Below are 17,090 nucleotides of genomic sequence, written 5' to 3'. Positions count from 1 at the left end.
GCTCAGAAATTTCAAAGGCAATGAAATACATCGTAAATTCATAATTTTCTCCATATAAATTCTTACTTTGTTAAATACAAAATTCTTTAAATTCACCAATTTATAGAGTGAATTTAAAGACAGGCCAGCATTTCTCACTACATATTGTTTACACATTTGAGATCACATATGCTTTTATGTGTGTTTACATAATACACAAACAACCTACATAGACACATATTAAAATTGACAGTAACCATTTTTATTTGGAGAGTAATGGGTTTCGATTGTTTGAGTTTGAGTTTATTTCGAACATGCATGCATACAACATGATACATGGCAATTTCCAGTTTCCCTTTTCAACATGTTCGAAAAGGAGTAGGAAGAAGCAGAGTTTATTTAATCCTACCCCCTTTCCATTACATATCAATTGCTAAGACTTTTGTTCACTTCCTGTTCTCACTTTATTCACACTATACCCCATAAGTTATAACATTATGGCCATTAATTTTGGACTTACGAGCATATATTCCATAGTTGAAAGAGCAGAAAAGAGACGGCAGATCAACTGGTCTAAAAGGGGGGTCTACTTAAAGGCTAGAGTATAACAATGAGTTTGAAGACGGGACTTAAAGGCTTCTACTAAAATTATCAGGGATTTCTCTTTGCCTGGATTAATTGTTTATTTAATGGTCAAGCTAAAAATAGAATATTACTGTTAGCTGACGACCGAATATAAGTTAGCCGCACTAGCTAAAAGTGCTAACAACATAGCTTGTAGCATGGATTCAAAAGACATAATGGCCTTAAGGATTTTAGCGAAGTTCATAGAGTACATATTGACAGTGATAGTAATGTAATGTTTGTTTGAAAATATAATCACAGCAATGTGAAATCTGATATTCAAAAATGAATGATTATTAGCTCTAACGTAGTTGCTAATTAACGTTTAGGCAACTTCCGGTGGGGTGAAAACATAATTTCATAATAAAAGCAAATACTGTAAAACTGCAAATTAATATGATTTATGTTGAAATTGTCTCAAACTGTGTACATTTAAAGCTGTTTCTTAAGTGAAGGCACATACAATCAAGTGGGAATATACTTAATTTGTATTAGAGAGGAGTGTGTGGAGGGGGGCGTGGCCTGCGGACCTGCAGCGAAGGTCCGCAGGCCAGGACCGGCTTCGAGATCAGCGACAGGTGCTTAGATGGCCCACCTGGGCCTGCTTATCAATCACCTGTCGCTCTGTTAAAAGGCAGCAGCTGGGGAGGAGAGGTGGGAGGAGCTGGAGCGAGAGTGAGACACAACACTTGCTGAAAAGCACAACTGAAAGACTTATTGAAAAATAAAACAGCATTGTAAACCTGAAACCGGAACTGTCATGTCGGTGCTTGGTGGTCCGAGGAACCCGGAGGAGAGAAACTTCCACAATTTGGCGCCCCACTTTGGGCGCCGAATTGTGGAAATAAGTACACAGATACAATGACACACCTGTCGCTGATCTCGAAGCCGGTCCTGGCACACCCCGCTTCGCTGCAGGTCCGCAGGCCACGCCCCCCTCCAAAGAGTGATTATAATAAATGCCTATTTTTTTTCTTGTGTATTTATTATTGCTCTTTAACCAAAAAAAAAAAGTTTTTATCCAATTACTTAATTAATCGAAGGATTTTATCCAACTACTTAATTAACTGCAGCCTAAACAACACCATTGGTGTCAGCTGAAATTGACATAAAGACACAGCTTTATTACAGTGCTGAACCTTCAGCTCCAGATTGTGACCTTGTTTTTGTGTGTTTCTGCGCAGAATCTTGGCAACGGTGGGCTCCGACTTCGACCTACGGACTCTGCGGGCGGTGAGAGTGCTACGACCCCTCAAACTTGTGTCAGGGATCCCCAGTAAGTGACTTGAATGAAAATGTTAATAATAAAGAGAATATGTTACGTTTAAAAGAAATGCCTTTTATTATTGTCAACTAGCATAAGAAATGAAAGATAGATATTTATTAAGATGACAAAGAAATAAAATAAATGAAGATATAAAACATAATATAACGAAAAAAAAAGAGAAATTGAAAAAATAAATTAATATAAAAAATAAAAGAAATGCCTTTTATTATTGTCAAGTAGCATAAGAAATGAAAGATAGATATTTATTAAGATGACAAAGAAATAAAAGAAATGAAGATATAAAACATAATATAACAAAAAAAAAGAGAAATTGAAAAAATAAATTAATATAAAAAATAAAAGAAATGCCTTTTATTATTGTCAACTACCATAAGAAATGAAAGATAGATATTTATTAAGATGACAAGGAAAATAAAGAAATGAAGGTATAAAACATAATATAACGGAAAAAAAAGAGACATTGAAAAAATAAATGAACATAAAAAAATGAAAGAAATGCCTTTTATTATTGTCAACTAGCATAAGAAATGAAAGATAGATATTTATTAAGATGACAAAGAAATAAAAGAAATGAAGATATAAGACATAATATAACGAAAAAAAAAGAGAAATTGAAAAAATAAATGAATATAAAAAATGTGTGGAAAACAGTATACTGAGTTTTTCAAAAAATGTTCTAACTTATTTGTTTATCATATTTCTCTTTTTTATTACATTATGTGTTTTATCCTGTATATAATAAAACAAAAAGACAAATCAAATAAATAGATAAATCTAAAAAAATGTGGGGAAAACTTAGTATACTGAGTTTTTCACATTTTTTTTTTACTTATTTGTTTATCATATTCCTCTTTTTTATTACATTATGTGTTTTATCCTGTATATAATAAAACAAAGAGAAATCAAATAAATAGATACATCTAAAAAAATGTGGGGAAAACGTATTATACTGAGTTTTTCACATTTTTTTCTTATTTTTGTTGTAACAATGCACAACAAAGCTTGCTAATCGTGTCAGAGCCTGATTTAAAGCGTCAGGATCACATCAAAGTGTAATAAAGTTAAATAAAGCGTAATAAAACGTATCAAAGCGTGATTTAAAGAGTATCAAAGCGGCATCAAATCGTGAGGAACGGTAACAAAGCGGCAACTAATTCGTATCAGAGCGTATCAGAGCGTATCAGAGCGTATCAAAGCATAACATTACTTCAGAGATCGGGATATTCGTGGAAAAATTGACAAAAATGACGGCGCTTTGCTCGCCGCTTTAAAGCGCGGCAAGCGCCGTTGGTGGGTGATGTCGACTCATTCTACTTCACTATGGCGCATAGTCACACTGCTTCACCAAGTTGGCTAGCTACACACTCTGTAATGTTTTTAATGACGTATTTCTTTAATTCAATGAATATCATCCACTTCTTCTTCTCAGCACTGTCCTTCACACTCACTTTCTTCCTTACAATGCTTGAAGAAACAAAGTTATGTCCATCTCTAGCTATAAGCTAATGCTAGCGAGTAAGACCAAATGTTTTGGTCGGCTCTCACGGGCTTCAGTGTGGTACTCACTATGCCAACTAGTGATGGAGAGGCTCGTACCACAAATTTGGCTCCCAAATTAAAGCATAACAATTAGCTGAGAGACAGCTGGTATCCTGAAAAACTGGTAATCTGGGGCACTCGTATCCAATGCAATCCAACCGACTTTGTGCTGCACAGGAGTTAAAATTCATATTCAAAACCAAAATAAAACAAAAGACAGTCCAGCGTAAAAAAACATTAAACTTAACATACTAAAAATACAAAACCCAAAACCAGTGTAGTTGGCACGTTGTGTAAATGGTAGATAAAAACAGAATACAATGATTTGCAAATCCTTTTCAACTTATATTCAATTGAATAGACTGCAAAGACAAGATACTTAAAGTTCGAACTGGTAAACTTTGTTACAAATATTAGCTCATTTGGAATTTGATGCCTGCAACATGTTTAAAAAAAGCTGGCACAAGTGACAAAAAAGACTGAGAAAGTTGAGGAACGCTCATCAAACACTTATTTGGAACATCTAATTGGGAACAGGTGGGTGCCATGATTGGGTATAAAAACAGCTTCCATGAAATGCTCAGTCATTCACAAACAAGGATGGGGCGAGGGTCACCACTTTGTGAACAAATGCGTGAGCAAATTGTCCAACAGTTTAAGAACAACATTTCTCAACGAGCTACTGCAAGGAATTTAGGGATTTCACCATCTACGGTCCGTAATATCATCAAAAGGTTCAGAGAATCTGAAGAAATCACTGCACGTAAGTGGCAATGCCTTTGACCTTCGAATTCCTCAGGCGGTACTGCATCAAAAAGCGACATCAGTGTGTAAAGGACATCACCACATGGGCACAGGAACACTTCAGAAAACCACTGTCAGTAACTACAGTTTGTCGCTACATCTGTAAGTGCAAGTTAAAACTATACTATGCACAGTGAAAGCCATTTATCAACAACACCCAGAAACGCCGGCGGCTTCGCTGGGTCTGAGCTCATCTAAGATGGACTGATGCAAAGTGGAAAAGTGTTCTGTGGTCTGACGAGTCCACATTTCAAATTGTTTTTGGTGACTGTGGACGTCGTGTCCTCGGGACCAAAAAGGAAAAGAACCATCCCGACTGTTATAGGCGCAAAGTTGAAAAGCCAGCATCTGTGATGGTATGGGGGTGTATTAGTGCCCAAGACATGGGTAACTTACACATCTGTGAAAGCAACATTAATGCTGAAAGGCAATTACAGCTTGAAGTATTTTTGAATATAATGCCACAAGCTTGGCAGACCTATCTTGGTGTGGCGCCCACGGTGGAGCGACCGTGCCAGCAACTTGAGGGTTCCAAGTTCGATTCCATCTTCCGCCATCCTAGTCACGGTCGTTGTGTCCTTGGGCAAGACACTTCACCCTTGCTCCTGATGGGTCATGGTTAGCACCTTGCATAGCAGCTTCCCCCATCAGTGTGTGAATGGGTGAATGTGACGTATAATGTAAAGTGCTTCAGGTATCATTTCAGGTATAGTAAAGCACTATATCAATACAGACTATTGTTTCACCCATTCGTCTTTGCAGCACCGCTCAAGATCCATCAGATTGGAAGGGAAGTGTTGGTTTTCATTGAGGATGTCTCTGTGCATTGCTGCATTCATCTTTCCCTCTATCCTGACGAGTCTTCCAGTTCCTGCTGCTCAAAAACATCCCCACTGCATGATGCTGCCACCACCATGCTTCACTGTAGGGATGGTATTGGCCTGGTGATGAGCGGTGCCTGTTTTTTTTCCAAACATGACGCCTGGCATTCACGCCAAATAATTTATTCTTTGTCTCATCAGACCAGATAATTTTGTTACTCATGGTTTGAAAGACTTTCAGGTGCATTTTGGCAAACTGAAAAAAAAAAAAAAAATTCAGTCAAAGCCTGGGCCCCTGTAGAGGGGGTCCAGACTGAGGCCAAGGGGGGAAAAAACAACCTCATAGCCATAGCACACATAAACATGTGTGTAAGAGGGAAATATTAAAGAACACAAAGGACATTAAAATACATTAAAAGAGCAGAGCTGATGCAACCAGCTGCCACTCCAGCAGGGCCACTTCTACACACAGTCACAAAAGTAAAACAACAACAAAAACAAAAATTTACAGCGCTCAGACCAGAGGAATAGAAAATTAAAGAAACAAACAAAAGTTACGACATTCACATTATTGTTGTATCTTCCATCCATCCATTTTCTACTGCTTGTCCCTTTTGGGGTTGCGGGGGGTGCTGGAGAACTATTTCAGCTGCATTCAGGCGGAAGGCAGTGTACACCCTGGACAAGTCTTGTTGTATCATATATATATATATATATATATATATATATATATATATATATATATATATATATATATATACAACATGCACCTCGGCATAGGTTGATTGGCAACAATAAATTGGCCCTGGTGTGTGAATGTGAGTGTGAATGTTGTCTGTGTATCTGTGTTGGTCCTATGATGAGGTGGCGACTTGTCCAGGGTGTACTCCGCCTTCCGCCCGAATGCAGCTGAGATAGGCTCCAGCACCCCCCGCGACCCCAAAAGGGACAAGCGGTAGAAAATGGATGGATGGGATGGAAAAAAAGGAAAAAAAACACAGAGACTATATCATCCCTACAAGCCTGTTTCGCAGGTTTGCAGGTTTTCCCTTCTCTTTAGGGGATTTTATAAAATTCCATGAAGAGCAGGGAAACCTGCGAAACAGGCTTGTAGGGTTGATATAGCCTCTGCGTTTTTTTCCTGACCTAATGTACACTACCGTTCAAAAGTTTGTGGTCACCCAAACAATTTTGTGGAATAGCCTTCATTTCTAAGAACAAGAATAGACTGTCGCGTTTCAGATGAAAGTTCTCTTTTTCTGGCCATTTTGAGCGTTTAATTGACCCCACAAATGTGATGCTCCAGAAACTCAATCTGCTCAAAGGAAGGTCAGTTTTGTAGCTTCTGTAACGGGCTAAACTGTTTTCAGATGTGTGAACATGATTGCACAAGGGTTTTCTAATCATCAATTAGCCTTCTGAGCCAATAAGCAAACACATTGTACCATTAGAACACTGGAGTGATAGTTGCTGGAAATGGGCCTCTATACACCTATGTAGATATTGCACCAAAAACCAGACATTTGCAGCTAGAATAGTCATTTACCACATTAGCAATGTATAGAGTGTATGTCTTTAAAGTTAAGACTAGTTTAAAGTTATCTTCATTGAAAAATAAGGACATTTTAATGTGACCCCAAACTTTTGAACGGTAGTGTATATTCCGCTCTACCCTGGTATTGAGCACTGTATAACGGAAACCACAGAAACCTTGACTATACATATATATACATATATATATATACGTATATATATATATATATATATATATATATATATATATATATATATATATATATATATATATATATATATATATATATATATATTAGGGCTGTGAATCTTTGGGTGTCCCACGATTCGATTCAGAATCGATTCTTGGGGTCACGATTCGATTCAAAATCGATTTTTTTTTCAATTCAACACGATCCTCGATTCAAAAACGACTTTTTTTTTAATTTTTTTAAATGAAAACAATACACAACAATACCATAATAATGCAATACAATTTCAAAACCAAACCCAATTTTGCTGCCGGTGGTGTTAGTGGATGATCCTTTTCTTCTGATAACTGTGGGTGGTGTCTGTCCAAGTGATTTGAAGTATTCCCAAAATACTTAACTTTAGCGTTGCAAAGGGGGGAGGTTTTAGTAGGGGGAAGAAATTTGGCGTGACACTGCTCTGTGTCTTTTTCTTTTACCTGCATTTTAGCGGCAACACAACAACACTACACTGTACACTCCCCTTACTACTAGCTAGCCACCAGGTAGCAACACTGCAATACCTACGGTAGCCCAGAAGGCACATACACGTTGCCGGGAGCGGGGGAAGAAAATTGATTTTTGAAAAATGAGAATTGATACTGAATCATACAACGTGAGAATGGCAATTTGAATTTGAATCGATTTTTTCCCACACCCCTAGCTGACATGCAAGCAGAGTAGTAGATTTTTGTAAAAAGCTTTTATAATTCTAAAGGACAATGTTTTATCAACTGATTGCAATAATGTACATTTGTTTGAACTATTAAATGAACCAAAAATATGACTTATTTTATCTTTGTGAAAATATTGGACACAGTGTGTTTTTTTTTTATATATATGTCTAATGATAATGTCAATGAGGGATTTTTAATCACTGCTATGTTGAAATTGTAACTAATATTGATACTGTTGTTGATAATATTCATTTTTGTTTCACTACTTTTGGATTGTTCTGTGTCGTGTTTGTGTCTCCTCTCAATTGCTCTGTTTATTGCAGTTCTGAGTGTTGCTGGGTCGGGTTTGGTTTTGGAATAGGATGCATTGTTATGGTATTGCTGTGTATTGTTTTGTTGGATTGATTAATAAAAAAAAAAATTATAAAAAAAAACCAAAAGATTTTTTAAAAATGAGAATTGATTCTAAATCGCACAACGTGAGAATCGCGATTCGTATTCGAATCGATTTTTTCCCACACCCCTAATATATATATATATATATATATATATATATATATATATATATATATATATATATATATATATATATATATATATATATATATATATATATATATATATATATATATATACATTCGCCAATTACCAAGGACAAGGTTTTTCAATTTTCAGCCCAATAACTGTACAGAGATGGCCAAAGCCAAAACATATGTATTAAGTAAGTAAGTACTTACCGTATTTTCCGCACTATAAGGCGCACCGGGTTATAAGGCGCACCTTCAATGAATGGCCTATTCTAAAAGTGTGTTCATATATAAGGCGCACCGCATTATAAGGCGCATAGAATAGACGCTACAGTAGAGGCTGGGGTTGCGAGACCTGTTGTGGCTCAATATTGGTCCATATATAAGGCGCACTGTCAGCTTTTGAGAAAATTTGAGGTTTTTAGGTGCGCCTTATAGTGCGGAAATATGGTACTTAAGTACTTTTTAAGTACTTTAAAAAAAATGTTGAGCACAGTTAAAAATACCACGATAATGATGACAACCGTGATAATTATAATCACAATAACCGTGATAAGAAATGTTTATACCGTGACATCCTTAAATGTAATCACCACTTGCATCTACAACCACAAATTGTAATTGATATTAACAGGACCTTGGAGAGTTCCACAGTTCTTACAGACGGAACTACTAACGCCTACAAATTTAACTTTTGGACTTTTGTCATTTTAAATGTAATTAATGGAAAGGGTACAGCTTCACTTTGGCTTCTCTGTTCCACGTTGATGGTGCTTTGTCGGCACTGGTGTGGATTTGAAGGATGTGTCTTGTGTCTCCCAGGCCTCCAAGTGGTGTTGAAGTCCATCATGAAGGCCATGGTTCCCCTGCTTCAGATCGGCCTGCTGCTTTTTTTCGCCATCGTCATGTTCGCCATCATCGGTGTGGAGTTCTACATGGGCAAATTCCACACCACCTGTTTCAACCTCGACACCGGTGAGTTTGTAGGACAACTCTAATTCATCATCCCTGCCAGGAAAATGCCCCCCCCCCCCCACCCGATACAGTATATTTCATTATGTATTTATTGACATGAATTATTGATACGCGCCGTGTGTGCATTGCACAGGCACTCCTACAGAATGTTCTGATATCAACCGTGTGGCAAACAAGCACACAGCAGAATTTTTGACAGGCGTTTGTCACGTTTTGATTTTGATGAATGACACTTCATAGCATTCAGATCCATGATTGATCGCTGCTGCTGAGACCTCATAGAATTCCAGTTTGGGCGTCGAAGAGGTCGCAAATCAGTCCGTTCATTTCTCTTCAGCATCAACCACTGATGATGTGGTTGCAGTAAAAAAAACAAAAACCTGTCGGTATAATTCCCTCGGGTGCACACCGAGCAATTTTGACTTCCCTGCTGAGTATTTGCTACTTTGGAACCTTGTCCTTTTAACCCTTGAGTCTGTGTTGACCAAAAAACTGTTTGCATTTTTTACCACCTTCGACATATCTGCTAAATTTAAAGGTTAGGGCTGAAATTTGGCGACTTAGTTTCAAAGAAGTTTTTCTTTGAAATGGCATCTTATCACTTTTTGCAAAGTTATTCCAAAAAAGAGATACCGTATTTTCACGGACCATAGGGCGCACCGGATTAAAAGGCACACTGCCGATGAGCGGGTCTATTCAGTTCTTTTTTTCATACAAAAGGCGCACCAGATTATAAGGCGCATTAAAGGGTTCATATTATGATTTTTTTCTAAGTGTAAAACACTTCCTTGTGGTCTACATAACATGTAATGGTGGTTCTTTGGTCAAAAATGTTGCATAGATTATCAATCAATCAATCAATCAATCAAAGTTTGTTTAAATAGCTCTAAATCATGAGTGTCTCAAAGGGCTGCACAAGCCACAACGACATCCTCGGCTCAGATCCCACATCAGGGCAAGATAAAACTCAACCCAATGGGCTACAATGAGAAACCTTGGAGGGGACCGCAGAAGTGGGGACCCCCCGCCCCCTGGGCGACCGGTGCAATGGACGTCGAGTGGATCTAGTTAATATTGTGAGAGTCCAGTCCATAGTGGATCTAGCATACTAGTGTGAGAGTCCAGTCCATAGTGGATCTAGCATAATAGTGTGAGAGTCCAGTCCATAGTGGATCTAACATAATAGTGTGAGAGTCCAGTCCATAGTGGATCTAACATAATAGTGTGAGAGTCCAGTCTATAGTGGATCTAACATAATAGTGTGAGAGTCCAGTCCATAGTGGATCTAACATAATAGTGTGAGAGTCCAGTCTATAGTGGATCTAACATAATAGTGTGAGAGTCCAGTCCATAGTGGATCTAACATAATAGTGTGAGAGTCCAGTCCATAGTGGATCTAACAAAATAGTGTAAGAGTCCAGTCTATAGTGGATCTAACATAATAGTGTGAGAGTCCAGTCTATAGTGGATCTAACATAATAGTGTGAGAGTCCAGTCTATAGTGGATCTAACATAATAATGTGAGAGTCCAGTCCATAGTGGATCTAACATAATAGTGTGAGAGTCCAGTCTATAGTGGATCTAACATAATAGTATGAGAGTCCAGTCCATAGTGGATCTAACATAATAGTGTGAGAGTCCAGTCTATAGTGGATCTAACATAATAGCGTGAGAGTCCAGTCCATAGTGGATCTAACATAATAGTGTGAGAGTCCAGTCCATAGTGGATCTAACATAATAGTGTGAGAGTCCAGTCCATAGTGGATCTAACATAATAGCGTGAGAGTCCAGTCCATAGTGGATCTAACAAAATAGTGTAAGAGTCCAGTCTATAGTGGATCTAACATAATAGTGTGAGAGTCCAGTCCATAGTGGATCTAACATAATAGTGTGAGAGTCCAGTCTATAGTGGATCTAACATAATAGTGTGAGAGTCCAGTCCATAGTGGATCTAACATAATAGTGTGAGAGTCCAGTCCATAGTGGATCTAACATAATAGTGTGAGAGTCCAGTCCATAGTGGATCTAGCATAATAGTGTGAGAGTCCAGTCCATAGTGGATCTAACATAATAGTGTGAGAGTCCAGTCTATAGTGGATCTAATATAATAGTGTGAGAGTCCAGTCCATAGTGGATCTAACATAATAGTGTGAGAGTCCAGTCTATAGTGGATCTAACATAATAGTCTGAGAGTCCAGTCTATAGTGGATCTAACATAATAGTGTGATAGTCCAGTCCATCGTGGATCTAACATAATAGTGTGAGAGTCCAGTCTATAGTGGATCTAACATAAAAGTGTGAGAGTCCAGTCCATAGTGGATCTAACATAATAGTGTGAGAGTCCAGTCCATAGTGGATCTAACATAATAGTGTGAGAGTCCAGTCCATAGTGGATCTAACATAATAGTGTGAGAGTCCAGTCTATAGTGGATCTAACATAATAGTGTGAGAGTCCAGTCCGTAGTGGATCTAACATAATAGTGTGAGAGTCCAGTCCATAGTGGATCTAACATAATATTGAGAGTCCAGTCCTTAGTGGATCTAACATAATAGTGTGAGAGTCCAGTCCATAGTGGATCTAACACAATAGTGTGAGAATCCAGTCCATAGTGTATCTAACATAATAGTGTGAGAGTCCAGTCTATAGTGGATCTAACATAATAGTGTGAGAGTCCAGTCCATAGTGGATCTAATATAATAGCGTGAGAGTCCAGTCCATAGTGGATCTAACATAATAGCGTGAGAGTCCAGTCCATAGTGGATCTAACATAATAGTGTGAGAGTCCAGTCTATAGTGGATCTAACATAATAGTGTGAGAGTCCAGTCCATAGTGGATCTAACATAATAGTGTGAGAGTCCAGTCCATAGTGGATCTAACATAATAGTGTGAGAGTCCAGTCTATAGTGGATCTAACATAATAGTGTGAGAGTCCAGTCCATAGTGGATCTAACATAATAGTGTGAGAGTCCAGTCCATAGTGGATCTAACATAATAGTGTGAGAGTCCAGTCCATAGTGGATCTAACATAATAGTGTGAGAGTCCAGTCCATAGTGGATCTAACATAATAGTGTGAGAGTCCAGTCTATAGTGGATCTAACATAATAGTGTGAGAGTCCAGTCCATAGTGGATCTAACATAATAGTGTGAGAGTCCAGTCTATAGTGGATCTAACATAATAGTGTGAGAGTCCAGTCCATAGTGGATCTAACATAATAGTGTGAGAGTCCAGTCCATAGTGGATCTAACATAATAGTGTGAGAGTCCAGTCTATAGTGGATCTAACATAATAGTGTGAGAGTCCAGTCCATAGTGGATCTAGCATAATAGTGTGAGAGTCCAGTCCATAGTGGATCTAACATAATAGTGTGAGAGTCCAGTCCATAGTGGATCTAACATAATAGTGTGAGAGTCCAGTCTATAGTGGACCTAACATAATAGTGTGAGAGTCCAGTCCATAGTGGATCTAACATAATAGTGTGAGAGTCCAGTCCATAGTGGATCTAACATAATAGTGTGAGAGTCCAGTCCATAGTGGATCTAACATAATAGTGTGAGAGTCCAGTCTATAGTGGATCTAACATAATAGTGTGAGAGTCCAGTCCATAGTGGATCTAACATAATAGTGTGAGAGTCCAGTCCATAGTGGATCTAACATAATAGTGTGAGAGTCCAGTCTATAGTGGATCTAACATAATAGTGTGAGAGTCCAGTCCATAGTGGATCTAACATAATAGTGTGAGAGTCCAGTCCATAGTGGATCTAACATAATAGTGTGAGAGTCCAGTCTATAGTGGATCTAACATAATAGTGTGAGAGTCCAGTCCATAGTGGATCTAGCATAATAGTGTGAGAGTCCAGTCCATAGTGGATCTAACATAATAGTGTGAGAGTCCAGTCCATAGTGGATCTAGCATAATAGTGTGAGAGTCCAGTCTATAGTGGATCTAACATAATAGTGTGAGAGTCCAGTCCATAGTGGATCTAACATAATAGTGTGAGAGTCCAGTCTATAGTGGATCTAACATAATAGTGTGAGAGTCCAGTCCATAGTGGATCTAGCATAATAGTGTGAGAGTCCAGTCCATAGTGGATCTAACATAATAGTGTGAGAGTCCAGTCTATAGTGGATCTAACATAATAGTGTGAGAGTCCAGTCCATAGTGGATCTAACATAATAGTGTGAGAGTCCAGTCCATAGTGGATCTAACATAATAGTGTGAGAGTCCAGTCCATAGTGGATCTAACATAATAGTGTGAGAGTCCAGTCCATAGTGGATCTAACATAATAGTGTGAGAGTCCAGTCTATAGTGGATCTAACATAATAGTGTGAGAGTCCAGTCCATAGTGGATCTAACATAATAGTGTGAGAGTCCAGTCCATAGTGGATCTAGCATAATAGTGTGAGAGTCCAGTCCATAGTGGATCTAACATAATAGTGTGAGAGTCCAGTCCATAGTGGATCTAGCATAATAGTGTGAGCGTCCAGTCTATAGTGGATCTAACATAATAGTGTGAGAGTCCAGTCCATAGTGGATCTAACATAATAGCGTGAGAGTCCAGTCCATAGTGGATCTAACAAAATAGTGTAAGAGTCCAGTCTATAGTGGATCTAACATAATAGTGTGATAGTCCAGTCCATAGTGGATCTAACATAATAGTGTGAGAGTCCAGTCCATAGTGGATCTAACATAATAGTGTGAGAGTCCAGTCCATAGTGGATCTAACATAATAGTGTGAGAGTCCAGTCCATAGTGGATCTAACATAATAGTGTGAGAGTCCAGTCTATAGTGGATCTAACATAATAGTGTGAGAGTCCAGTCCATAGTGGATCTAACATAATAGTGTGAGAGTCCAGTCTATAGTGGATCTAACATAATAGTGTGAGAGTCCAGTCCATAGTGGATCTAACATAATAGTGTGAGAGTCCAGTCTATAGTGGATCTAACATAATAGTGTGAGAGTCCAGTCTATAGTGGATCTAACATAATAGTGTGAGAGTCCAGTCCATAGTGGATCTAACATAATAGTGTGAGAGTCCAGTCTATAGTGGATCTAACATAATAGTGTGAGAGTCCAGTCCATAGTGGATCTAACATAATAGTGTGAGAGTCCAGTCTATAGTGGATCTAACATAATAGTGTGAGAGTCCAGTCCATAGTGGATCTAGCATAATAGTGTGAGAGTCCAGTCCATAGTGGATCTAACATAATAGTGTGAGAGTCCAGTCTATAGTGGATCTAACATAATAGTGTGAGAGTCCAGTCCATAGTGGATCTAACATAATAGTGTGAGAGTCCAGTCCATAGTGGATCTAACATAATAGTGTGAGAGTCCAGTCCATAGTGGATCTAACATAATAGTGTGAGAGTTCAGTCCATAGTGGATCTAACATAATAGTGTGAGAGTCCAGTCCATAGTGGATCTAACATAATAGTGTGAGAGTCCAGTCCATAGTGGATCTAACATAATAGTGTGAGAGTCCAGTCCATAGTGGATCTAACATAATAGTGTGAGAGTCCAGTCCATAGTGGATCTAACAAAATAGTGTGAGAGTCCAGTCCATAGTGGATCTAACAAAATAGTGTAAGAGTCCAGTCTATAGTGGATCTAACATAATAGTGTGAGAGTCCAGTCCATAGTGGATCTAACATAATAGTGTGAGAGTCCAGTCCATAGTGGATCTAACATAATAGTGTGAGACTCCAGTCCATAGTGGATCTAACATAATAGTGTGAGAGTCCAGTCCATAGTGGATCTAACATAATAGTGTGAGAGTCCAGTCCATAGTGGATCTAGCATAATAGTGTGAGAGTCCAGTCCATAGTGGATCTAACATAATAGTGTGAGAGTCCAGTCCATAGTGGATCTAACATAATAGTGTGAGAGTCCAGTCCATAGTGGATCTAACATAATAGTGTGAGAGTCCAGTCTATAGTGGATCTAACATAATAGTGTGAGAGTCCAGTCCATAGTGGATCTAACATAATAGTGTGAGAGTCCAGTCTATAGTGGATCTAACATAATAGTGTGAGAGTCCAGTCCATAGTGGATCTAACATAATAGTGTGAGAGTCCAGTCTATAGTGGATCTAACAAAATAGTGTAAGAGTCCAGTCTATAGTGGATCTAACATAATAGTGTGAGAGTCCAGTCCATAGTGGATCTAACATAATAGTGTGAGAGTCCAGTCCATAGTGGATCTAACATAATAGTGTGAGAGTCCAGTCCATAGTGGATCTAACATAATAGTGTGAGAGTCCAGTCCATAGTGGATCTAACATAATAGTGTGAGAGTCCAGTCCATAGTGGATCTAGCATAATAGTGTGAGAGTCCAGTCCATAGTGGATCTAACATAATAGTGTGAGAGTCCAGTCCATAGTGGATCTAACATAATAGTGTGAGAGTCCAGTCCATAGTGGATCTAACATAATAGTGTGAGAGTCCAGTCCATAGTGGATCTAACATAATAGTGTGAGAGTCCAGTCCATAGTGGATCTAACAAAATAGTGTAAGAGTCCAGTCTATAGTGGATCTAACATAATAGTGTGAGAGTCCAGTCCATAGTGGATCTAACATAATAGTGTGAGAGTCCAGTCCATAGTGGATCTAACATAATAGTGTGAGAGTCCAGTCCATAGTGGATCTAACATAATAGTGTGAGAGTCCAGTCCATAGTGGATCTAACATAATAGTGTGAGAGTTCAGTCCATAGTGGATCTTACATAATAGTGTGAGAGTCCAGTCCATAGTGGATCTAACGTAATAGTGTGAGAGTCCAGTCCATAGTGGATCTAACGTAATAGTGTGAGAGTCCAGTCCATAGTGGGGCCAGCAGGAGATCATCTTGAGTGGAGACAGGTCAGCAGTGCAGAGACGTCCCCAACTGATGCACAGATGAGTGATCCACCCCGGGTCCCGACTTTGAACAGCTAGTGAATTATCTGTGGTCACCTAATTTGTGCCCCCCCCCCCTCTCCACGAAGGAAAGGGGGGGGGGGGGCAGAGCAGAAAAGAGATGGCAGATCAACTGGTCTAAAAGGGGGGGTCTATTCAAAGGCTGACCACTTGCCGGGAACAGGCAAGTGGTCAGGGCCGGAGCGAGGTGTCGTAGTCCGGGGGCAGGCGGGAAGTCGAGATCCGGGGAGGCAGCAAGAAGTCCAGAGGTAACAAAACAATAACAAAAAACAAAAAAAATATATATTTTGTGGATTAAAAAAAATATTAATCTCATCACTTTGGTATTAGTGATGTCTATTGATCCGCCAGCCTCTGTTTACAAGAACTATAGCTTAGCGGTTTGCATGGCTTATTGTATCCTACTACAGTATGAAGTGTAGCATGTTTAGCTATTCCTCGTCTTCCAGTGATAATAATTCCTGTAAGAAACACATTATTTTCCGCGATGTAGGGAAGTATTATTACTTTGGTGTCAAATTTACAGAACACGGCTAGAATGTGCTATCAACATGTATTATCACGATATACCGATATTACATGCATGGTCTATATCAGTGTTTTTCAACCACTGTGCCGCGGCACACTAGTGTGCCGTGAGATATTGTCTGGTGTGCCGTGGGAAATTATGCAACTTCACCTAATTGGTCCCAAAACTATTTTTTTCAAATCAATAATTATAATCTGCAAATAATGTGCCGTTGCTTAGTGTCTGTGCTGTGTAGAGCTCGGCAGGGTAACCACGTAATACTCCATGTCAGTAAGTGGCAGCAGGTAGTTAATTGCTTTGTAAAAGTCGGAATGTGTCGGGTGAGACGAGGATGGTTTGTTGTGATCACAATATGCAGGTAAAAACGTATATAATGCTTAAACCAAAAATGAACATAAGGAAAAGGCAATGAAGCATAGGAATGGCTATGCAAAACACAAGTAAAACTGAACTGGCTACTGTGGAAGGATGCATATATGTTTAAGAGTTCTTTCTTTTTGCATAGCCATGTTTAGAGTAGATAGTACTTTTCCTTTTTATATTTTACTAGTTTCTCTTGTGTTCAGAGGTCTGTTTTGTGTCTTACGTTGGAATGTGAAGACCTCCCCCACTGGTTTCTTATCAGTGGTGCGAGGGGGAGGTGGGGG

At 38.8% G+C, this 17,090-nt stretch overlaps 1 protein-coding gene across 3 annotated transcripts in view; it reads left to right on the top strand.

Moving 5' to 3' along the window:
* Window positions 1-17,090, top strand: part of cacna1bb (calcium channel, voltage-dependent, N type, alpha 1B subunit, b) — a 402,467-nt gene that overhangs the window by 119,865 nt on the left and 265,512 nt on the right. For all 3 annotated transcript variants that reach the window (XM_062031560.1, XM_062031561.1, XM_062031559.1), the window contains exons 4-5: window positions 1,788-1,879; window positions 8,842-8,994. In XM_062031560.1, the coding sequence (XP_061887544.1) occupies window positions 1,788-1,879; window positions 8,842-8,994 (245 nt within the window). The remainder of the gene's footprint in view (window positions 1-1,787; window positions 1,880-8,841; window positions 8,995-17,090) is intronic.

Source organism: Entelurus aequoreus, linkage group LG21 (assembly GCF_033978785.1).
Source record: "Entelurus aequoreus isolate RoL-2023_Sb linkage group LG21, RoL_Eaeq_v1.1, whole genome shotgun sequence".
Classification (NCBI taxonomy): domain Eukaryota; kingdom Metazoa; phylum Chordata; class Actinopteri; order Syngnathiformes; family Syngnathidae; genus Entelurus; species Entelurus aequoreus.
This window is presented reverse-complemented; position numbering and strand designations above follow the sequence as displayed.